The following is a 25,054-nucleotide window of genomic DNA, read 5'->3' on the forward strand; positions in this document are numbered from 1 at the left end:
TGTTCTATTTTTGCTTAGCTTTGGTTAAGAAGTTTTCCTTATACCATGCCTAAATCTGCTTCTCTGAAACCTCTGCCTATCATTCCTAGTTCTGCCCTTTGAGGTTAGACATTACAAATTTAAGCCATCCACATAATACTTTTTAGACACTAAACTTCTCTTAATCAAAAGTTGCTTTTGGCTGCTTTATCACATTGAGATTAGAATCTAGTAAAAACTGAATTTTTTTTTTCAGACAATATGCTATTTAGCCATACTTCTCCCATTTTGTACTTAGGAATTTGATTTTTGGAATCCAAGCATAAGATTTTACATTTATCCCTGTTAATTTTATCTTAGATATGACCCAGCGTTCTAGTCTGCTGAAATATTTTTGGATTCTGACCTGTGCCATCCAGTTTATTATTTTATTAGTGTCATATATATGTTTGGCAAGCATTCCATCTAAGCTTCCACCTCAGTCATTGATAAAATTTTAAATAGGAGGGGGATCTCTGAAGGTTTGCTTCTGAGTTTGGATTAAGGAATTGATACCTACTACTTTTGGAGTCTCTTCATTCAGCCAATCCCGAATCCACTTTGTGCTTTCTGTTTTATACATGACTTTGTTAAATGTTGACTACTGTATTTTGTAGTAAAATAGAGTAATATTTTTATATTGAAGAATAATATTTTTGTGTTAGAGTTTATGGCCAGAGATATATGGGCAATCTTTTTCCTCCCATATTGATTTTCAGATAAAATCTTTGGCTTTGAGGAGCTTACAATCTACTTGGGGAGCTAATCTTGTTGTATACAAGTAATTATATTAAAAATAGCATTATAGATGGGGATACAGGTACATACTATAGGAATTCAGAGGAAGGGAAGGCTTATTTCTTCTAAAGTGATCAGATCTCAGAGTTCCCAATATCTGAATTAAAAATGAACATTATACATCTTATAGCTTGGGGACTACTTCCTATTCCTTTTACTCAGGAGGTCTAGTATGGGTAACTAATTGCTTTTAAACAATGTAAAAAATGTCTATATTTGTTCCAAATTATTATTTTAAAATTTATAAATAGAAATTAAATACCAATGTATATTTTATATGTTTTACATCATTTACATTATAGCAGTAGTATTTATTCTTGCTTGTTGGGGTAATATCTTTCCTATTTTCTTAAATCCTCAGAGCCAAAGTCTTGCAAACAGTGAATATATTAGAATTGTAGACCTTAGAAATAAGGTTTCAAATAAAGATTACCTATGAATTGAAATCATGAAGATATACCTATACCTAAGATTTCATTTCATCAGATAAATAATAATAATGATAATGATAGTAGTAAGTAGGTATGTTTTAAAAATTGATTAATGAGTTGCTTGCCTTTTTAAGAAGTGGGAAAAGAGGGAGAGAGAGTTTAGAACAAATAATTTAAAGAAAGAATGTTAAAAATTGTTTTTGCATGTAATTAGGGAAAAAATAAAATATAAAATCTGTAAAAAGCAGAAAAAAATTCTTAGCAAAATTTGCTAGGCGTAAATGGTTTATATTAATTTACAAAAAAACTAGAGGATTTAAAAAAACACAAATTACTATATTCTTATTTAAACAGATTCCTTAAACTGCTAACTAGAATATCATAGGTCATTTAATATTCACATCTGATTCTTTCTTAGAGGATAAAACCTTTTGAGTTGCTTGCATGAGTTTGTTTAATCACCCTCATATGTGTCTCATGATTTTTTCGTGTAAGCCTGATTTGATGCATGCTATTTCATACTACTGCATGCTGTGGACTATGCTTTTTTGTACAGTGTGATTCACATTAGGTTATAGAGTGTTTCAGATTAGAAAAAAGCGAGTTATAATTTGTATTAAAATGCAGATTTGTGGTCCAAAATACATGAAACTTTAGAATATAAATGTTCCTCACAACATTTGTATTGTACTTTTTTGTGTGATTTAGAGCTAATTATGAAAATTTACTTCTTACCAAATATTACTCTTTTTTTGGTTTTATCTATGCTTTTCTTGAAAATGCATGATTTTTAATGGATAGCTTGAGTTTGCCTGCAATTTGAAGTATAGAAGAAAATTGATTTGGAGTAGCAATATCATTTTAAAACTAGATATTGTTGAATTGTGGGGTCTCATGAGATTATAAATAAAATGCTTTTTAGTTTGTAGATTAAAATTAAATAATCAGTTACTCTTTTTCTCCTCACAAATTTAATTTATGTTATATGTCTGTTGTAGTTGGGTTTCAAACAGTTTCTTAGTTGTTGAGGTATTGTAACTAGCCATAATTTTCTTTTTAATTCAAATGTAAGAAAACTTAAAAATTGTTTCATATAGTAGTCTTCCATTGATTCAGTTGTCTGTTGTTTAGTTGTACTTATACTTATTTAAACAAAAAAAAAATGTTTCATATAGTAGTCTTCCATTGATTTAGTTGTCTGTTGTTTAGTTGTACTTATACTTATTTAAACAAACAACACATTCCATTATGTTTAAAATTCTTTTCATATTATATAGTAATGCTTTTATTTGTTGCTAATTCAGGCAAAGGATAGTTTATATTTTATTAGCATTTTTAACATAAAAACTTTTTAAAAGATACAGGTTTTAAGTAATTTGGACTGTAATACTGTTTTTACATTTTTTATTTTGTGCACATTTCAATAGCTTTCTAAAAGTTAGCCTCAAGGTTGGATAGTAGGTCTAGTATTATGGATAACTAATTGATTTTAAACAGTGTGGAAAATGTAAGGTGTATGTTTTGCTATGTTAAATTGCATAGGAGATTATAACTCTTATAATATCCTAAAACAATCTCTTATGTTGAATCGGATTTTCTTTTTCTTGATTATAGGTTCGATATCGACGAGAACATCTTTCAAATAGACAATTACCATACTTTCCATTGCTGGAAGATCTAATGAAAGATGGCAGTGATGGTGCTGCTCTTTTAGCTGTGATACATTATTATTGCCCAGAACAAATGAAATTGGATGGTAAATAAAGAATAATTTTTCCTTAAGCAAATTAAATGCATTAGATCTAGATTTAGTTATATGAGTATTTTGCTTAACTTTTGATTAGCATTTTTGCTGAGTGAAAAGACTATTTTCTGAAAAGAGACTGAAGTGCCGAATCTATAGGCTAGACATGTTTTCCAAAAGAATTAGACTTTTATAGGTCCTTATATATAGGTGTCCTATAGTTATTTGGATTTCTTTTAGTCTCTTAATAGAAAAACCAGTGTAGAAACAAAGTTTTGGATAATTTCTAAAAATTTGTTTTCATATATTTTTTTTAAGTAGTATTTCTATTTGAGAAAAAAACAAGCCAAAGTCATGGCTTATCAAAAATTCCCATCTTAGAAAGTCTAATGATAATAGTTTACTTTCTATTTAATAGTCCTGTGATTTCTTAAAAATTAAAAATAAAGCAGTTAGAATTTGTATGCTATAAATTTGGCCTGTGTTAATCAGATACTAATTTATAATCTTTAAAATTTTAAGCAGCCATTGAAATGATCTTGTTTTTAACTAAAATAAAATCTCTTAGGGGCAGCTAGGTGGCGCAGTGGATAGAGCACTAGCCCTGAATTCAGGAGGACCCTAGTTCTAATGTGGTCTCAGATACTTAACACTTCCTGGCTGTGTGACCCTGGGCAAGTTACTTACCCCAGCCTTAGGGGGGAAAAAATAAAATAAAATCTCTTTTGATTTGGCATGTTTTCTTTCTCACAATTTGTTCATACTGTTATCAAAGTGAATTTTGTTTTTAATGCACTTGGAAGAAGAAAGAAAAGTTGTTTCTGATTTTTATTTTGACATGTAACAATTTTTTTTAGCCATCTTCTTGTTAAATCTTCCATTGTCATAGATTGTATTCTCTTATGTTCATCTGTCTTTAAGAATAATTTTTTAGTCATCATTGAGTATACTTGAGAGACTAAAGCATTCTTTGCTTTCTCCATTTAAAAAATGCATAAAAAAGAATTGACATTTATTTAGGAAATGGATATAAGACACTTTGAATTTTATGGAATAATTTCTTTAAAACATGGAAGATGATTAATGAAAAAATAAGTTTTCATCTTCATTTTGGAAAATTTTAGTCTTCTCACAAATAATTTCAAATATTGTTAGCATTAACTTTGATATTCTAAATTATCATGTTCCCTATGTGTGCCTTTTTTCCTATCAAGCTGTTTCTAAAAAATGGAATAAAGTTTGGAAGGTGTACTTTGTTTTAGAGAAGTTTTGCTGTTACTGTACAAATTGTTGATAATGTTATATAATCTTACTCAAATTGCCTCTGTTACTAGTATTTTTCACATAACTCACTAATAGTTGCATAATTGAAATATATTGTTGAAATAGAACTTTTTCTTTGTAATAAATTTCAGTTGTATTTTTACCCATCAGATATATGTTTGAAGGAAGTAACATCAATAGCTGACAGTTTATACAATATTCAACTTTTGAGAGAATTCTCAAATGAATATCTAAACAAATGCTTTTATCTCACCTTAGAAGACATGCTGTATGCTCCTTTAGTCCTAAAGGTAAAAATTTAGTACAAAAATATATTTATTAAATACAGTTATATTAGGAAAGTACTTTTCAAAAAAATCACTTGCTTTATTCTTATTTTATTCTTTAAGCCAAATCTTATGGTTTTCATTGCGGAATTATTCTGGTGGTTTGAGAATGTAAAGCCAGATTTTGTACAACCAAGGGATGTTCAAGAAGTAAAAGATGGTAAGTGATTTAACTTTTGATAAATGTAAGAAAAGACTCTGTAATAGATTACTAACCTTTTTCATCATGGATTTTTTGGTAAGACTGCTACTTTTTTTAATGGACCTATTTCAGGTGAGGATATTTAAACTTTATTTACTGTCCAAATAGTCTTGTGTCTTATGATGATTGCTTAAGTCTATTGTTTTGGAAGTCTTTATTTTTTCCCCAAAGCATAATTCAAAGTAAAATTACTTTGCCAAAACTTTCACTTTTCTATAAAATAAATTGATTTGAGCTTTGGTGAGGTTCCCCCCTCCCCCTTTGCAGAGCAGGCATTTTGAGTAGTTTCTTTCAGAATTGCTTTGCTGTCACCAGTCAGTTCATTTGCTTGATCTTCTACTTACTTTATTGCTCTGTCAAAGTTACAATGGGCTTCTGACCAAATCCACTGGATTTTTTCCTATCCCACTTGACTTTTCTATAACATTTTGTGTACTCTTATATACCCATGCCACATAAAATGACTTATATTCTTAAGTTAATTTTTGTTTTTCCTACTGATTTCTATCAGTGGTCATCACCCAAGGCCTTTCTTTGCCTTTCTCCTTACTTTAAATTTTTTTTAAAGGGGACTTTGGTTTTTGAATTATCACTTTACTCAAATCTATAATTTCTAACTGTACCTGTCTTGTTACTTAACCATATAACTGAAGTAGATAAACATTAAGTTTTTAAGGGTCTCTTGCTCAAAGTATAGAGAGCATAGAGTCTGACTGTGCTCTCTAGATTTCTAGATACTGACATCTGGCTTCCTAATACATCTTAAAGCCCTCTGTACATTTGTCCTATCACTTTAGTAGTAATATTTTTAAGCCTTCCTTCTGTCCTGCAGATAAATTCTTTATGGGCCTTTTCTGTCTGTGTCTTTGGTGCTTAGCACAGTAATTGGCAGGTAGTTAGTGTTTTTCATTCATTCATTGATCTATACTTTCACTCATTAATTGTTGATTAGAGTTTTTTTAAGTCATGAGATTCCTATTGGGCCAAACTTATTTTACATCTGGCAGTAAAAAGCAAATAGAATACTTGATTCTTTGACTTTGGAAGGAAAGTTTGGAATGAGCTATAGAATGATCCCTAAAATGTATATATTTATATGAAGATATGTCATATTTTCTACTTTTGATAGAGTTCTAGAGGAATTTTAGAGTATATGAAATTTTTAAAAATCAAGATTAAAGCGTGCTAGTCAAGTTTAATTTGTTCAGTCAGAATTATTCTTTGTTACTCTTCTGTTGTAGAAAGTATAATCTTTATTTTTTTATATTATAATATTTAGGTCTTTGTTGCTAAAATTATGTATATAGGTATTCTCTCTTTCAAAGAGAAGATAGATTTAAATTGGAAACATTATTATGTAGTCCATGACATTTTATTTCATAGTATTTTATTGTTAATATATTTATTCATTTAAAATAATGCAATATTTCTGCAGCTAAAACAGTTTTGCATCAAAAAAGCAGCCGACCTCCCATTCCTATTTCCAATGCAACTAAACGAAGTTTCATGTCAAGCCCGGGTACTTCTGGCCAAGTAGATATGCATTCTCCAGTTCAGCTGCCACCAGAAGCTTGCAACAGGTATTACCTGCACCCTGAAGACTCTGACTATCTGTAAGTCTCTATTTCTGCTCCCAGAATTCACCACTTTATTTTTCTTCTCTTTGAATTTCTGAAATTGTTTTGATGAGGTTTAAAAAATAATTTATTTTTAATTGTTTTTGTGTTCCCTATATGAGGGGAAATTATAATAATGACTTAAAAATGAGAGAAATAATCTTGATAAATCTGAGTGAAGGTTTATTTTGTAATACAGGACTTAAAGCGTATAAAATATGAATATCACTAGAGTTCAGATTTCTGTGCATCATTCTCTAAAAGTGAATGATTATAGAAAGCATTTTAGTGGATGTGAATGACTATGGAAAACATTTCAAAACTACGTAAAACATAACAGAGGGCAGACAGAAAGTTCTTGTATTTAAGTATTGTAGCAAAATAGGAGTGAAGTTGCATTTTAATCTCAGGGGCAATGAAGAAATATATAGATATTAAAAGACCAAAAATTCTGCATGAAAAGTAATTTATAGAATATTATCAAAAAAAATTGATGATTAGAATAAAACATGGGTTGATTACATAGACTAAGAGAAACCATGTAGTATCAAGAGAAAAAGAGGAAAGCCCTTAACATAGAATCTCCATAGCAGATTGATAGGAAAACATCTGAGTCATCCAGGATGGAAGGCATGGATGAGTTATAATCTGCATTATTAACCTTATCAGTAAGATCACAGATATATTGGATCATTGAAGTACTACAGAATAAAAGTGGATTTGGATTTCAAGAATGCTTATTGCAAACCACCCTTGTCCTATTGCCTGGTGAAATTCTAGTGAAATTTATTCTACAAATGTTCCAATCTCAGTCTACCTAATTTACATTGCTATCCTTCCTCTTGTTTTTTTGTTTTGTTTTTTTTTTAAACATTTCCTGGGTACCACTGTAACACTTATGCTGCCAACTGTTGTTCCTTTCTTTCATTATATGACTAGGCTATCTCCTTTTCTGCTTATAATTTTTTTTTAAAATAGCCTTTTATTTTCAAAATATATGTAGAGATAGTTTTCAACATTCATCCTTGCAAAACCTTGTGTTCCAAATTTTTTTCTCTTTCCCTTCACCTCACCCACTCCCCTAGATGGCAAATAATTCCAGTATATGTTAAACAATCCAATTCTTCTATATATATTTCCACAATTAATGCTGCACAAGAAAAATCAGCTCAAAAAAAAAAAAGAGAGAGAGAAAGAAAACAAAAAGCAAGCAAACAATAACAAAAAAGGTGAAAATACTATGTTGTAATCCACACTCAGTCCTCACAGTCCTCCCTCTAGATACAGATGGCTCTCTCCATCACAAATCTATTGGAATTGGCCTGAATAAACTCATTGTTGAAAAGAACCAAATCCATCACAGTTGATCATCACATAATTTTGTTGTTGCTGTGTACAATGATCTCTTGGTTCTATTCACTTTATTTAGCATCAGTTCATGTAAGTCTCTCCAGGCTCATCATTTTGTATAGAACAATGAAATTCCATTAACTTTATATACCATAATTTTTCCAGCCATTCTCTAACTGATGGGCATCCTCACAGTTTCCAGTTCCATGCTACTACAAAAAGTTTGCTTATAATTTTTTCTTATCTTTCCTTGTGCATAAATCCTTATTAGTAGACCTAATTACCTCCAAAGTTTTGATTCTTTTGAGCTTATGTTCCATGATGAGTAGCCATATCAAATCCTTAAGAAAAAATACTTATTCAGATTAAAGAATTCATCATTTTGCATGTTTCTCCAGAAATGTAGGTTGCAACCCATTCATATCTGATTTATCCTATGTGACTCAATTGATCCACTATGCTTCACTTTTTCCTGATGTCACAAGAATCTTAGTGAAGCACTTTAGCTGTTAGTTTAACATGCGAACAACAGCATTTCTTTTTGATCTTATTTTTTCCTATTAGTGGCATCTTTTTGTTCTCTTTTAACATTTCTCTTTTAATATATATAATTTAAAAAAAAAAAGAAAAAAAAACATTTCTCTTTTAACATATTTATCATCTTTCTCTCCATTGCTCCATTGTAGATTATGTTTCAAAGCCAAATAGAAATACCATTAGACCATTGAATAGACTTTTGTTTCTGGGAAAAATTTAGGATTATTAAAGAAACTTTTGGTTTGTTAAAAAAGCATGTGTTGTGGTTCATATTAATTCTGGATACACCTACTTGTATTGTCCCATATATGAATATATAAACTCTATAGCTGTCCATCCAGATTATTTCATAATCTTGGAAGTAAATATGAATCTTTTTGGTCGGTTTTGTGAGGATGCTTAGGTGAATTTTTTTTGGATATTTTTAAATCTATTCTTAGAAAGTCTTGCAAATAGAAGAATATTGATGTTAAAAATAAAATTTTTGTGTTAAGAAAAATTTGGAATTGCTGATATTGTAGAATTCTGCAAATAATTTGGTCTCTTTTTCCTCATTATTTGATTCCAGTTTATTATATATTTATGGTACCTCCCATGTACTGATAGACTAAATTTAGTGGACTAACTATCCAGCTGAACTATCCATTAGAATGTGAGCACCACAATGGATAGAGCACTAGGCCTGGATTCAGAAAGACAAGAATACAAATCTTATAAGTACAAGTCCAGTCTTAAAACACTATTTGTATGATGTTGATCAGATCATTTAAAGTCACTTAGCCTTTGTTCAATTTGTTTTTTCACTTGTAAAATGGGGATAATGATACCTCCCAGGGTTGTTGTAAGAATCAAATGAGATAATAATTAAAAACTATAAAGCACAGTACCTTCCACATAACAGACACTAAATAAATATTAGTTGTTGTTGTTGTTATTATTATTTTTACTACTTTTGTATCTCCAGATCTCAAAACAATGCTTGGCATAGAGTAGGCTCTGAATAAAGACTTGTTGATTGATTGGCCTCAAAGCATTCCACACATATCCTTGTTTTTCCTAGGTTGATTTCTAGATTTGAGTAAAATAGTCTACTGTGAAATATTAAGATTCAGTAAATGTAAATGAGAAATATCCATAAATTCGTGAGCTATGCAATAAATTATCAGATAACTTTGCTTTCTGTAGGGATTCTTGTTCCATGTTGACTGCATTTGATGTTAATCAGAATGTTATTGAACCTCAGTTATCTTTGTGGTTATAATTATCAGGAATTCTTCTATGATCTTAATGTGTTTGAGAATCCTTTTTGGAGAAGACTCTTTAAGTATGTGCATTGCTGTAGCAGTCAAATGCTTTTTTGACATACTTTGAAGTTTTCAATAATATTTGTTTTAGAAACAGTTGGCTACTTCAGTACTTTAGTTCAACAGTACTGTTGTTGCTGAATCTGACTATATGTAATGTTGCACATCCATAGGGCATCTCTTTTCTTCCCCTCACTCCTCAGTGTTTCAATTAAATAAGGTAATTCATAGCTTAGCTTATTTGGGTGTAAGATCAGTAAAATTATATAGCACTCAGTTGCATTTTAAAAATTATTTCACTTAAATTTCAAGTTATCTCAATTATATTCTCAGTTATATTCATTATTTCTCTTTTAAATGAATTTTTATTGATTTCTGTTGGTCTGAAAATGGTTAAGATCTATTATTACATTTTTAGGTTACTGACTATGATACTAGATTAACTTTTTCCACAGCCTGAATCTGTAGTTGTTCTTTCCTTTAACTCCTCCTTTACAAAAAAGACTGACTTCTTACAGGGGGAGGAGTTCCTTACACAAAATGTGTCATGTTCACATAAATCTACTATTCCGAACAAAACAGTTTTGCTGGCAGAGATTGTGGGTTCGCAGGGACATTTAAGCTTTCATTAAACTGGAAAGCAGTCAAGTCTTTGTGTCTACAAATTTTACATTTAATAGGTTCCACAAATTTGGCAAAGTTCATGATGACATCTAAGATGTTTTCACCAAATCGTAGACATAAATATGGAAATCATCATCAAACTTGATGAAATAGACAGAGGGTTTGGCTTCTACTTGATGAATGACCATGCCAGTCCTTTTGGAGCCATCTTCTTTGGCATATTCCACTTGTTTGCCTACCAGGCTGTCTACAACTTTTCCTGGTTCCCGTTCACCTACATTTCCCAATAAACAGATATCAATAAAAACAACAGATATCAATAAAAATTTCCCAATGTTCCCTACATTTCCCAATAAACTCTTCTCTCCCCCATTGTCACAAGAATTGTCCTTTATAAGAAAGAATAAGAGAAAAAAAATCCCTTCAGCAAAACTAAACACATCAGAAATGTCTAATTCATAACTCATAGCTATCTTCCCTTCATTCCTACTTTTTTCTATGACTTCTTTTTAAATTCCATGCTTTTCTCTGTGTTGTTATTTTGTCTAGCCCTATAAAATAATTTCCTTAGATTAGGATAATGCCAAATCTGTAAGTTAATGTAAATATTATTTTTTTACTATTGGCAGCAATGACTATCCCTCAAGACTTTTTTAAAGATATAAAATCAGCCCCATAATTTCATTGTTATGAAGAACCCATCTGAGAGAGAACTAAGGAAAGCTGTACCTTTGTATCTTATTATTTCAGAGAGTTGCCTGTAGTACTGAGAAGATAAGTGACTTGTCCAAGATCACTTAATATGTATCAAAGATCGGACTTGAACTTGGGTCTTTGTCTTTGAGGCCAGCTCTTTGTCTACGGTTGTCACATTTTAAGTTTTTTCTTTATTTGAAGAAAATTTTGTAATTGGCAATTATATGTTTTGAATGTATCTTAGTCCATCAATTCTATTTTCAATTTTATGAACTTTGTAATTACTTGAAAATATTTTCCTTTCAATCAGGTTCTCCTAGGTTTCCTTATTGCTATATAAAGTACACACACACACACACACACACACACACACACACACACACAATTGCTATATAATGTTCTTAATTAAAAAAAAAAATTTGTGTCCAACTACTTTACTGAACTTAATTTGTTGAGACTTTATTGGTTTATTTACTGATTAATGTTTTCTAAGTAAACCATGTCTTCAGCAAATAAGAAGGGTTTTATTTCTTCCCTCTTGATGTTCATGCCTTTAATTTCTTTCTCTTATCTTACTATTATATTATTGCTAGCATTTCTAAAACTTGTCAAATAACATTGGGAAAAGGGGACATTTTTACTTCCATTTTTTATTGGGGAAACTAAATAAAGCTAATGCTTGGTTTTCTATGCCTTAAAATATTAAATTAATTAAATGATAAATGATAAATTAAAAATATTAAAAGGGCTTGCCTCCCTTCTTTTTAGATTTTTAGCATAAATGTGTGTTGGACTTTGTTAAAAGCCTTTTCCTATATCCTGTGGGTAAAATCTTGTATTTTGGTATTTTAAAAAATATGATTAATTTTGATAATTGTTTTCTTAGTGTTTAGCCAGAAAGACAACTTAGCTGTATAGACAGAGTCCATACTACGAGTTATCCACCTTCCTCCTGGCTTCTCAATTCCCTAAGCTCTCTTTGTGTATGTGTGTGTATGTGTTGTCTTTCCTCATTACATTGTGAGTTCTGTGAAAACAAGGACTATCATTTGTATTTGTATTCCTAGCACTAGCATAGTGGCTGAAACATAGTAGGCACTTAATAAACATTTATTGACTGACTGACCACATGTGGTCTGTCTTCTTCCCAGTGTGCTTTAGAAATTCTTTCATTATTCAATTGTGAACTTGATAGGCATATTTTACCTCTTGGCCTTTGTACCTTCCTTCTCTCTTTTCCACTCAACAAGTCCCTCTCACAAAAAAGTATTGATTTATCTACTTGGTCAAAGAGTCTTAAATCTTTGGTATATCATTTCAATTGTTTTTTGTTTTTTGGTCTCTTACATTTTTTATTTTTTTATTTTTTTGCAAGGCAGTTGGGATTAAGTGACTTGCCCAGGGTCACAGAGCTAGGAAGTATTGTGTCTGGATTTGAACTCAGGTCCTTCTTTCTCCAAGCCTAGTGCTCTCTCCATTGCACCATTTAATTATCCCTCATCCTTTTAATTTGTTAACAGATGTTGCTCTTTCTTTTTGCCAATATAATTATAACATTATTTAATCATGCTCTTTATAATTGATAATTTATTTACTATTTACCATTTTTGTGCTTCTGTTTTCAAATTAAATAAACTTTTAAAGAATGACATGACATTCCTTTTTTGTTTTGTTTCTATGCCTTTTTTCAAGTTTTCTCTACATCTAGCATGCATTCTTTTTTTTACCTCCTAGAGTACTTAATTTTCTTCACGATTTTAGCTCCAGTATCCTCCCAAAGGAAGCCTTTACTGATTTGCCCCAACTTTCAATGTCCTTTACTGCCATTACTTTGCATTTATTTTATCTCAGCTATATTTGTGTTCCATGTCCAGGCTATATTTGTGCACAGTGACTCCAGTGGTAGGGTTCAGATTTAATGAGATTGAGAAACTAGATATTTAGAGTCATTTGACTCTAAAATTAAATTTAAAAAAAAAAGTTCTTTTACTGGTTAGTAATAGTAAGACTACACAGACACACTGAAAAACGATGCATAACATTACAATAGATGAATCTCAAATCCCCCGGTTAATGGAAGAGGAGGATACTTTCATTTTTGTTTTTCTGTTCCCATCACAGTGTGGAGCACTTAATCGCATTTAATAAATAATTGTTGATTGATAACCACAACTTTGTAAATCCCAAAGTGCTATATGAATTTTGTCATTGTTATTTTTAAAAAAATTTTTTTCAGCTGACACTACAGTTTTTACACTGGATATATGCTAACTACTTGGTAAATACTGGAAACATCTGTTGTATAGAGGTGTCATAATTGCTCTCTACAAGCTGCATTCCATGCAGAACTCCTGAGAGCTGTCCAAAGTAAATTAGAATATAATTGGGAAATGCTAATTTATCATTTTTAAAGCCAGCATAAAATATTTTTTGTTTGTTTTGACATTACTGATGCAGAGAACTGAATTAAGGACTGAGAAACAAGGGTGTTGAATTTTAGCTACTTAACCAACATTACAACATCAGGTCACCGGTTAAGTTTCCTTATAGCAAAAGTGGGATTTTGTGTTCTTACTGAATCAATTGTATAATTGTGAAGATGTACTCTGTTGTAGAAGGGTAGGGGTTTTTTTTGGTCGTCGTTTTGTTTTGTTTGTGAAAGTCTGGTGTACTGTTCTCTTATTTTCATCAAGGATATTTCTATATTAATAATTTTTAAAAAATATATTTTACTTATATTTTGAATTATTCTATAATTTTTTGCTGTTGTAAGGTCCTTGAAGACAATGATTATTTCACTTTTCTTTGTGATCTCAGTATTAATATATAAAAAGAAGTGGTGCTTAATAAAATGCTGCTTGATTGATCATTTTATGATTTTGGGGCAGTTAAAAGGATTCTGTCATTAAGCCAGGCATATTAAGAATTATTAAGTTCTCACTGTATGCCAAGTAACATGCTAGCTTTCTATAAAAGAAGGCAAAACCTGGTCCCTCCCCTCAAAGGATTCACATTTTGTTTGTTGGAGGTGTGTGTGTGTGTGTGTGTGTGTGTGTGTGTGTGTGTGTGTATATGTATCTATCTTAGAAGGAACTAGTAATGGTAGTGGGATAAGCTTTATAAGGTGGGATTTTAGCTGAATCTTGAATTGAGTCATGGAAACCATTCAGGCAGTGAAAGGCCTAGTTGGAAGATGAAGTTCCATGTTCAAGAAATAGCAAGTAGGTAGTATGATTGGGTCAAAGAATAAGTGGAAGGGAATAAAGTTTCTATCTTTTAACAAGAACTAATGGTTGGTTCATTTTTCTCTATGCTATACTACTTGTTTAATGAATTTTCGTTTTTGTTCATTCTTTCCAAAGACTTTAGTATCCTTTCTGTTACTCATATGCTGGGCTTTTTTTATTCCTTCCTTCCCTCCCCCTAGTTACTTTTTTTTTTTTCTGAAGCAATTGGAGTTAAAGTGACTTTTCCAGGGTCACGCAGCTAGGAAGTGTTAAGTATGAGGCTAAATTTGAACTCGGGTTCTTCTGACTTCAGGGCTGCTGCTTCAGTTACTTATTTTTTTGCTCTTACATGGACATTAGAACTATTGTCCTTGGGCTATCTCCTTGCATTGGAGGATGTAGAGATTGCTGAGGTTAGTGAGGGTAGAGGTCAACTGACTTTGCCCAACACTTCTCCCCTCCAGCTTGTGGTACTTGTATCAGTGAATATGGCACATTTTTAACCTATCTGATCCCTCCTCCTCTTTATGGGAGTAGGCAGAACTACTGCTGCTTGTCGGTTGAAGGTATATAGTTGTGAAATGTTTAGGACCCTAGTCACAGAACTTGTAATTGCTTGTGCCTTCTTTGGTATGCCTTGGAGTTGTAGAGCAGGGGTTTTCAAACTACTGCCGGTGGGATGCAGCCCACTGAGGATGTTTATACGGCCCGCCGCATTATGGCAAATGGGCTGAGGAGGTGGAGACAGTGTGAGGTTTTGTTTTTACTATAGTCCGGCCCTCCAACAGTCTGAGAGACAGTTCACCTATTTACAAAGTTTGAGGACCACTGTTGTAGAGGAAAGGGATTCTAGAGTTAACATATGTGTGTGTGGAGGGGTGTGGAGATGGGGAGAGTTCTGTTTTGTGGAATTCACTTTTTAATCATATTTAACACAATTTTTTGATTTGAAGTCATATATGTGGCATATATATGTGTGTGTGTGTGTGTGTGTGTGTGTGTGTGTGTGTGTACCTTCTTATAGAAGGTGACTGTTTTGCTATCCTGTCGATCACCCCTGCAGATCATTTTTATAAAGATTTTGTAGATCTCCATTAACTCCAAAATATTTATAGAAGCACTTTTTGTGATTGCTAAGAATTGGAAACAAAGTAAGATAAGATCCAAATTGTTTGGGGAATAGCTAAATAAATTGTGGTATGTGAATATTAAAATATTAGAATGTACTCTAAAGGAATATAGGGAAAGATCTGTATGAACTGATGCTCAGTGAAGTAAATAGTGCCAAGAAAAGAATATATATAATAACTCTAAAAATGTAAATGGAAAGAACAACTATGTACCAAAAAATAAAAAATAAATCAAGTGGGACTCAGATGAAAAGACTTGAGAAAAAACAGTGCCAACTTGCTAAGAGATGGAAAGTCCAAAGGTGTTACACTTTGTCCAGGCTGTTGGACTTTCTCAGCATATTGATCAGTTGTACTGACTTTTTTTTCTTCTTAAAAATACTCAAATCTTAAAAATCCTCTTTAAAAAATAGGCTCTTGGCTAGGAGGTAGACAGAGGATACATGGTAGATACTCTGATGATCTAAGAAACAAAAGGCATCAATTAAATTTTTTTGTAAAGATGCTGATAATAAAGTAGCCTATGGGCAGTAATTGCTGCTTTCTTTCACTTGGCCTCTTTTGTTCTCACTCACAATGATGTTATCAGATTTTTTTTTTTTTTTTTTTACCCATTCTCTTCCTTCTCTTTGAGAAAATTGATTTTAAACTCCTTGAAATCAGAGACTTTCATTTTTGTTTTGTGTCTATATTGCTTTGCACATTAGCAGATACTTGCTAAAAATAAAGAAGCTTATTCTATCACCTCCAGAGGGCTTTGTCCTATGTATACTTGATTGACTGAGCCACTCTTCTTAACTTCCCTTTCTCTTTTAATATGTCAAGTTTTGAAGTAGTTTAAATATGTTAATACTGTCATTGGTGAGAATAGATTGCTGTAGAAACAAAAGCATATCTGTTCCATTTTCTGTCAATTGTTAGTTTCCATTCTCTCATGGATTAGTCATTTTCATTTTTTGTGATAATGGATCTTACCATGTCTTGCAACTTCCCATTTTCTTCTTGAATAGTTTATTCATACAATGCAAGTGTTAGACTTCTGAGTCGTCTTGATTTTTTTCTTTTTCTTTTTTTGATCTTGACTTTTTAAACTTTTTTTCCTCTTACATTTGATATTGTGCTTCACATTGAAATCACTATGTTTCACTTTATGTTTTATAAGTTGGCATTATCTACATAAAGATTTCTTTTGTCTATGCTTATCATGAATCTTGTTAAGTGTCTCATAAACTAAAATGATACTTATTATTTCCTTTGAGTACATAATGAAAACAATTCCACTAACTCCTTTACTTTCCAAATATCTATGCATAAATGGTAATTATCTGCAAATTTTTTTTTTCTGATTTCTTTGTAAAAATCCTGCTGAATTGATGTGGTTCAGATTCTCTGGTAGTATAACAGGTTGTTTAGTGATTGGTTGAATAAAAATATATTATTATTGTTGTTATTATTAGCACCTACTATGTGACAAGCCCTGTGCTAAATGCTGAGGATACAAATAATCTGTTTTCAAAGATCTCATAAATTTGTGGACTTAATGTATAAAAGAAAGTTTACCAGCAAGGTAAATGAAAATGTCAAGATGTCTGAGGAAGCTATAGCATGGTGAATGATAAGGCTCCATTGATCTTTAAGTTATATTATTAAATCAAATGACAGTGTGGGAAGGATGTTGTAGGCAGTCCTCTCTGGTCTTAATCTTAGCACAGTATCTGGTACATGAAAAGCTCTTAATAAATGTTTGTTGAATCTGTAAGACAGCAAATGGTAAAGGAAGGAAGGAAAAGACCCTTAGGCTGTAATAGGTCAGATAGGCTTAGTGGATCACCAATTCATCAAAAGCAATAGAATTAGTGATAACCATTCACTCAGACTGCACAGATGAATTCTGGAAGGCCAGGAGAAAGAAATGAAGGATTTGGGCAAGGAGTTCACAGTTTGAATGCAGTTAATTTTAATGTTTTTAGATATTCTTAAAACTAATTCTTAGAACACTTTTCTCCCTTATTTTTCTATATCTTTTTTGTTTTTAAAAAGTGGAAAGAATTATTTGCAACAGATTACTATAATTATCATGTAGAACTTTATGCTTTATTTCATCATGTATTTTGAAAGTGTTAAAATTGAGTTTGTAAAAAGTCACTTTGGGAGGGAATGAAAAATTTGGACAAATGTAATTTAAATTTTAATCAATTCTATTTAAAAAAATCTCTTAAAATAATTAAGATTGGATATATAAAATATCTCTACTTAATATTTGAAATTTAAAAAAAAGTTTGGAAGTTGGTACATAGTAGGAATTACCTCTGGATTAGTGGTTATCCTCTGCAAGTTATATGTTTGTAGGGAAGAGGATGAATGTATTAGGTTTTAAAATAGTTTTATTTTTATTGGGAATTAAGAGTGGTAGAGAAAATATCTTAATTTTTAACATACTTAAAGATACTTAACCATCATTAAATTTTAAGACTAATTTTTTAAATGAATAACATTTATTTTGAAAATTTTTGTCTTTTCATTGTTTGAAATTCTTTTGAACTGTTTTGAGTTATTTGAACTATATTTGAGTTACTGTTTTTATTTAACTCGATTAGACTGAAAACCACTTGAGAATAGGGGTCCATGCCTTACTCATATTTGTTTTCCACTTAGAGACAAACACAAGAATTGATATTTCTTGCCATCATTTTCTTCATCTACTCTTTTAATTTTAAAATAAAAGCAAACAGTAGTGATTATTCTCTCTTTTTTTCCCATTTAGTGGGAAAGGGAGTCCTGCGTTTAGCCCATCTCATCCTTTATTGCCATTGAGACAGAAACAGCAGAAAACAATACAGGGGGAGGACAACCAGGGTAAACTTTGTTTTTCATCTTTTTCTTCTCATGTAGAGTTTTACTTTGATGTTCTCCATTATGATTAAATTGGACTCACTTTTTGTTGATATATTTTATGAAGTACAAATTGTTTATAATCATTGATTTTTATAGATATTTATTACTTTGGTATAAGATTAGCAACTCTTAAAGATGTAAATACCAAATATCTGACATGATAGTATTTGGGCAGTTTTCATAAAATTTCTGATCTCTTAAAGATTAATGTTTATATGCTGTGCTAAATAAAGGATCTCTGGGTGTACATATTGTTTAATAATTTTAAGGACTAATTAAACTTTGCATGGGAAGTATGATATAATGGAAAAACTGGGGGTCAATATTTTTGGAATCTCTTGTCTTGGTTCTGCCACTAGCTTCCTCCATGGCTTTGGGCAAACTATTACTGTTAGTCAATATTTTAATTTTTTGGTCTTGGTTTCTTTACCTATTAAAATAAAGGCTGGACTAGGCAGTTTTTCAGCTTATCTTGAGTTTGAAATTTCTGAGAATGTAAATACATCACAAATTACTGCTGTATTTGAAGCCCATTCTAAATGTCTTCTCTTTCTGTGATTTTAAAAAAGGTTATATTGTTACAGGTCATTTTTCTTGCTCTGTTGAATTAGATTTATGTTACCATATTTTGGAGAATTGATAATTTCACTTCAGACATTTCAAATTGTGAAACTGTTTTAATATTGTACCTTTTTCCCAAATTGTAGATCAACGTCATCGTTCTAATTCATTAACTCGAGTTGATGGACAGCCACGTAGTGCAGTCATTGCATGGCCAGAAAAAAGGCCCAGGTAAATGTTTTTATCATATAAACTTTTAAAAAAATGCATATAGTTTCTCTTTTGAGAAGGCTTTAAAAATCCTACTTTGACTTAAACTAATCTGTAGATTAGTTTTCACCTTATGGAAAGCCTAAAATATTCTTTATATTCAAAATGAATATTTTAGTTGCTTGATTTTCTAAATTGTCATCTGTACACTAAAGCATATTATAAAATTTGATTTTTTTTCTCCTTTCTTATTTTAGGCCTTTATCTCAGCCAACACCATTTGCTCTTCATCATGCAACAAGTAGTGATGTGGATCCTGGTTCTGGTGATAGTATTAGCTTGGCTCGATCAATTAGCAAAGATAGTTTAGCATCCAATATTGTTAACCTTACCCCCCAAAATCAACCTCATACCACATCTATTAAAACTAATGGGAATGGGAAAAGCTTGCTGAGTAATGTTGATATTGAAGATGAAGATGAAGAACTTGTTGCAATAATCAGAGCAGATGAAATTCCAAGCTGTGGTGATTTAGAATTACAAAGTACATCTAATAGGGCCTCAAGTTTAATGGCAAGTTCTCGATCTCCTAAAAGACAAGTGGAATCCCTAGAAAGTAAATCTGATAGTTTTTTCTTAGAGCCCTTAATGCCTGCAGTACTTAAACCAGCAAAAGAAAAACAGATTACTAATAAAGAAGATGAATGTGGAGAAGGGAAGCAAAGGAGTTTTTTGTCTAAAAGACTTAGTGAAGGACATCAGCTGTTGGGACGGAAGAAAGTTAATACCAATCATGTTGATCATGATTTGAATAGGACTTTTACTCCAATTCCTAGTTCAGAATTTCCTACAGCTCTAGATACTGCTACTACTGATTCAGTAGGATCGGGACTTCTATCTACAGAAGTTTCATTAGAAACATGCATGTCACTGGCTAGTGGTGGTTTAGATCAGTTATCTCAGGAAAAATCTGCTGAAGGCTTTTTTCTTCATGTTTCTAAGGCTGATGAAGATATAGAAGGTAGAATAAATGATAGTAGTGCAAAAAGTACAGATTCACATGGTCTAGAAACAACATGGACTATAATTAGGCAGGATTCTGATTCAGACATCCTAGATCTAGAGGAAGCTGAGCAAGATTTAATTGGAGAGGGCCCCCCTTTAGTCATTACTAAATATGTTGGTGAAGAAGAATCCGCAAAGTTACAAGAAGACATGAAGGTGAAGGAGCATGAAGATAAAGATGATGCAAGTGGACGTTCAAGTCCATGCTTAAGCACTATCTCTCAAGCTAGCAGTGTATCTATGGCTAGTGGAAGTGTTAGGATGACTAGTTTTGCAGAACGAAAACTCCAGAGACTTAATAGCTATGAGGCAAAGTCTAGCACAAGTAGTTCCCAGAAAACCACACCTGATGCATCAGAGAGCTGTCCAGCACCACTAACTACTTGGAAGCAAAAGAGAGAACAGAGTCCTAACAGGCAAAATAAAGATCATGCTAATTTGTTGGCTTCTGAACTAGTTCAGCTTCATATGCAGTTAGAGGAAAAACGCAGAGCAATAGAAGCACAAAAGAAAAAAATGGAGGCATTGTCTGCAAGGCAGCGACTCAAGTTAGGTAAAGCAGCCTTCCTTCATGTAGTTAAAAAGGGAAAGACTGACATTGTTCCACAACCACTTAAACCAGAACACTTTTCAAAAGAATATTCTCGCCACAATGGAGAAGAGTTAGATGATGGAATTTCTAAAACTCAAGATTTTCTTGTAAAAGAAGAAGATAAAGAAGATCTCTTTAGTGATTCTCAAGAAATGTCAAAAGTAAAAATTCAAGAAAATGTAGCTTTTGTTCAGCATAAAACAAAAGACACTGCTGCTCTACATGAATTAGAGAAAAATAAGATGCTTTCTGCTGCTCTTTTAGAAGATAATGTTGGTGAAGTTGTAGATATAAATGAATGTGATGTTTCCATTGAAAAGCTAAATGAAACCATTAGTACACTTCAACAAGCTATATTAAAGATTTCTCAACAGCAAGAACAACTTCTTATGAAATCTCCTACAGTACCAACACCAAGTACTAGAAATAATTCCCAGGACCAGAAGGTAAAGCCATCAATTCATTTTGTTGAACCCCTCTCTCCAACTGGATTGAATAGTCACCGTAAGCCCCCTCGTCTTGGTCAAGGACGTAGTCCTCGCTCAGCACGACCAGCTGAGCTGAAAGTTGCTAAAGATAAACAGCAAAATTCTTCACGAATTAAAACTCCAACACCAAGTGTAGAATCTGTGCCTCACTTAAGACCTTTTCCTCCTAATAATCATCCCAGAACACCCACAGAAACATGTTTGGAAAGTGCCACAAGTCATGGAAATGATTCTCAAGAAAAGTTTTTCTTTGATAGTTACAGGCTTCATGATGAGAGTAACCAGAGGACATTTGTTTTGTCTGCTTCCAAAGATGCGAACATTATTTCTGAACAAATGAGCAAAGAAGTTTTGAATAATAGTGTAAAAGAGACAGGACTAACTTCTTCAGATGTCTCAGGAAAAGAAAATGTTCCTGTAGAAGAACCACTAAGGAGTAAGGGTAGTAGTCTCATTGAAGTAGACCTCTCGGACCTGAAAGCACCAGATGAAGAAGGAGAAATGGAAATCCATGATAGTTCTTTAGATTTAATTAGTGAATGCGATCAAAAGCCTGGTGTAGGCTTTTTCTTTAAGGTAGGCACATGGTAATATATTTGCATATTGATGATGAATAATTTTTTATCATTTAATGTTTAACTATGAGTTTTCTTTGTTGTTCTTCAGAGAATTCTATATTGGCAGGGTGCTTGTATTTAAAGAATATAGATGGCCATGGAAGTATTTTAAAATCCAGTTATTCTCATACTTTTTATATTTTTGAAAATGAAAAAAAAAATAGAAGTTGGTGAGAGAGTAGGAAATTTCTCCTTTTTTGTAAAAATCTCCATTTACATGATGCTTTGAAAATGATTGAGATAATGTAAACTTAATTCTTAGTTTTGTTAAAAGAAAAACATATAAATAAAACATATTAGAATAATGTTACATTGTTATTGAAATAAATCCAATTTTGGGCTGTAATTTGTTTCTGGATTAAATCATCAGGTTACTTTGCAAAGTATAACTCAAAAAATTTTGATGATATCTTATTATTGAAACTTAATCCAATTTCAGTGACTCACTTGAATTTAAAAACTCAGTTTCTGAATCATGTATAATGAATGACTTAGCCTTTTTCCCCCCATCATTTTCATGTCTACTCCTTCTCTTTGAAGATGAACAGAGTTTTTGGATTTAGCAGTTCATTTTTCTAGCTGCATATCCAAGTCATTTTCTTTTTTTCCCCCTGATGTGTTTAAATATGACTTTTCTTATTTAAATGTTTTATTTCAAATATCATATCTGATATTAAGTTAAATTGTTTTGCAGGATGAACAAAAAGCTGAAGATGAGTTAGCCAAGAAACGAGCTGCATTCCTTTTAAAACAGCAGCGGAAAGCTGAAGAAGCTCGTGTACGGAAGCAGCAGTTGGAAGCTGAAGTTGAATTGAAAAGAGATGAAGCTCGGTGAGGCATACTTACTTTTTGGCCTTTAGTGCAAGATAGATGTGTGTGAAGCATTGTACCTGAGATAATATAAAACAACAAAAGTAAAGCTGTGGCATGGTAATTTTTGGGAGAGGAAAATCTTTGGGAGAGGCTAGAATGGAAGGAAATAGGAGGAAAAAAAAAACCAGTAGCAGTTATTTATTAAGTCACATAGTAGGCCCTTAATAAATTCTTGTTTTTATTCTTAAATTTCACTATGAGAAACTTTTGTTTATGTTGTATGAAATGAAGCTTTGTTAGTTAAACTTAATCAAACACCATATTAGATGGCTAAAAGAGACTGAATTTTTTTTCAGATGTCTTTTAAGGACTTTGGTAAGATTCATTTGGGTTTTCTTATTCATGTCTAGCAAATGATTATTTTTGGAAATTGACTTTTAAAATTCTAGACGGAAAGCTGAAGAGGACCGAATAAGAAAAGAAGAGGAAAAAGCTCGACGAGAACTTATAAAACAGGAATATTTGAGGAGAAAACAACAGCAGATTTTAGAAGAACAAGGACTTGGTAAACCAAAATCAAAACCGAAAAAACCACGGCCAAAATCTGTTCATCGGGAAGAGTCATATAGTGATTCAGGAACCAAATGTTCTTCAACCCGTAAGCAGATTTTGCTGTGTAATTTATAATTGTGGGTAGATATATGCAGATGATTATACCTATACATTATCTATTCACAGATCATGTAAAATTACAGATATTTTCATATAATTTTAAAGAAGTTTTATTTTTTTTTCTCCCTAATTAAATAGCTGATAATTTAAGTAGTGCCCAGTCTGGCTCCAGCCTGTCTTTGGCATCAGCAGCAACAACAGAACCTGAAAGTGTTCATTCTGGTGGCACTCCTTCCCAACGGTAAGGAGGAATTCAGACTACCTGTATGACAATTTATTGCTTACTATATACTATGTTATATTACTCTTTTTCATTTAAGTTTTGTCTCAACAAGGTTGAAAATACATTGAACTCAAGGATCCCATCATATAGTTCTCCTTATCGCCTGATCTCCTGAGAGTACTATTATCATAGTAGATACTCACTAAGTGCTATGATGCAATATCTTTGAATTATGTTCAGTAACTCACATGTGATTAATAAAGAAAAATAAAAGATATTTTAAATCTAAATAATGAAGCTTGTTACATCTTAATGAATGAATCGATGTGAAAAGTAACAAAGACTAAAAGGAATGTGAAATTTTTCTTGAAATTTTTCATCTCTTTTTCTTCTTTATTAATCAGAGTTGAATCCCTGGAATCTTTGCCAATATTAAGCAGAAATCCTAGCAGGAATACAGAAAGAGATTGGGAAAATGCTTCTACAGCATCTTCAATTGCATCTGTGGCAGAATATACAGGTAAAAGCTCAGAATGTTTTTAAAATAAATTTAATTAAAATTTTAATTTCTTTATTTTGGACTGCTGATAGCAATTTCAAGTAAATTATATTTGTCATTTCAGACTCATTGATTGAAAATGATATGATGGTGTATATGTAAAATTGCTCTTTGACCAGATAAAGTTTTTAAAATGAGTTTCCTAAACCCTGTTCTCTTCCTAATACCTTTTCATCCCCTATTCTCTTTCCTTATGCAGAGCATAAAGATGTGAACTTGTACTACAATTTTCGTACTTGATTTCATCTCCTTGATTCAATATTTTTATGACTTACTATTTAATTGCTTGTTATAAATAATTATGTGTTAGTAGCATATTTTTTTGCCAGATCTGAGTTTTATGACCATTTTGTTTTTTGTTTTATTTCATGAGTGTGTTTTGTTTCCCCATCAGAAAATACTTGTGTTGAAGGAGGGGAACATATAATTGATTGTTGTTACTGCTTTAAAAAAATTTATGACTTATTTTTAAAAAATGATTTTTAATAGCTACTGTTCTTGTTTTATACTGGATTCCCAAAATGTATGAAATAATAACTTTCTGAACTCTATTCATAGTTTAATTCTAAGAACTATAGTTTAAAATTTTTTCTCTTGTTGACTTGTCTTGCAGTATTTGTTTTTATGTAATTTTCGTTTTGTTATATTTTTCTAGGTCCCAAGCTCTTTAAGGAGCCTAGTAGCAAGTCAAATAAACCAATTATTCATAATGCTATATCCCATTGCTGTCTGGCTGGAAAAGTAAATGAACCACACAAAAATTCAATACTAGAGGCAAGTATTTGTAGCATCATTACTGAGTTTCATATAGTTAAGGGGATGAATAGAAATTGCTTATCTTTTTTCAATAAGAGTTCTCCAAAATTTCTAAAAATAACTGATATTTATATAGGTCTTTTTACTTTTAAGTGCTTTATATACATTACATTTAGAACTCACAACAACACTTTGAAGTGTAATTAATTACTATAAGGCATATCAAGCCTGTTTTACAGCTAAAAAGTAGTGTTGAAGTGTGACTTGCTGACAGTCATATGTAGCTAGTGAGTGTTAGAGGCAAGTTTTGAATCCA

At 31.7% G+C, this 25,054-nt stretch overlaps 1 protein-coding gene across 4 annotated transcripts in view; it reads left to right on the forward strand.

The window, feature by feature from the left end:
• The window catches only part of CAMSAP1 (calmodulin regulated spectrin associated protein 1), a 68,839-nt gene that overhangs the window by 38,319 nt on the left and 5,466 nt on the right, over positions 1-25,054 (forward strand). For 3 of the 4 annotated variants that reach the window (XM_074294118.1, XM_074294119.1, XM_074294121.1), the window contains 12 exons: positions 2,862-3,003; positions 4,426-4,565; positions 4,665-4,761; positions 6,239-6,416; positions 18,052-18,143; positions 18,890-18,974; positions 19,211-21,674; positions 22,410-22,546; positions 22,978-23,186; positions 23,339-23,441; positions 23,828-23,943; positions 24,638-24,756. In XM_074294118.1, the coding sequence (XP_074150219.1) occupies positions 2,862-3,003; positions 4,426-4,565; positions 4,665-4,761; positions 6,239-6,416; positions 18,052-18,143; positions 18,890-18,974; positions 19,211-21,674; positions 22,410-22,546; positions 22,978-23,186; positions 23,339-23,441; positions 23,828-23,943; positions 24,638-24,756 (3,882 nt within the window). The remainder of the gene's footprint in view (positions 1-2,861; positions 3,004-4,425; positions 4,566-4,664; positions 4,762-6,238; positions 6,417-18,051; positions 18,144-18,889; positions 18,975-19,210; positions 21,675-22,409; positions 22,547-22,977; positions 23,187-23,338; positions 23,442-23,827; positions 23,944-24,637; positions 24,757-25,054) is intronic. The other variant, XM_074294120.1, reaches the window with a different exon arrangement.

The sequence above is a fragment of the Sminthopsis crassicaudata genome, chromosome 2 (genome assembly GCF_048593235.1).
Source record: "Sminthopsis crassicaudata isolate SCR6 chromosome 2, ASM4859323v1, whole genome shotgun sequence".
NCBI lineage: Eukaryota > Metazoa > Chordata > Mammalia > Dasyuromorphia > Dasyuridae > Sminthopsis > Sminthopsis crassicaudata.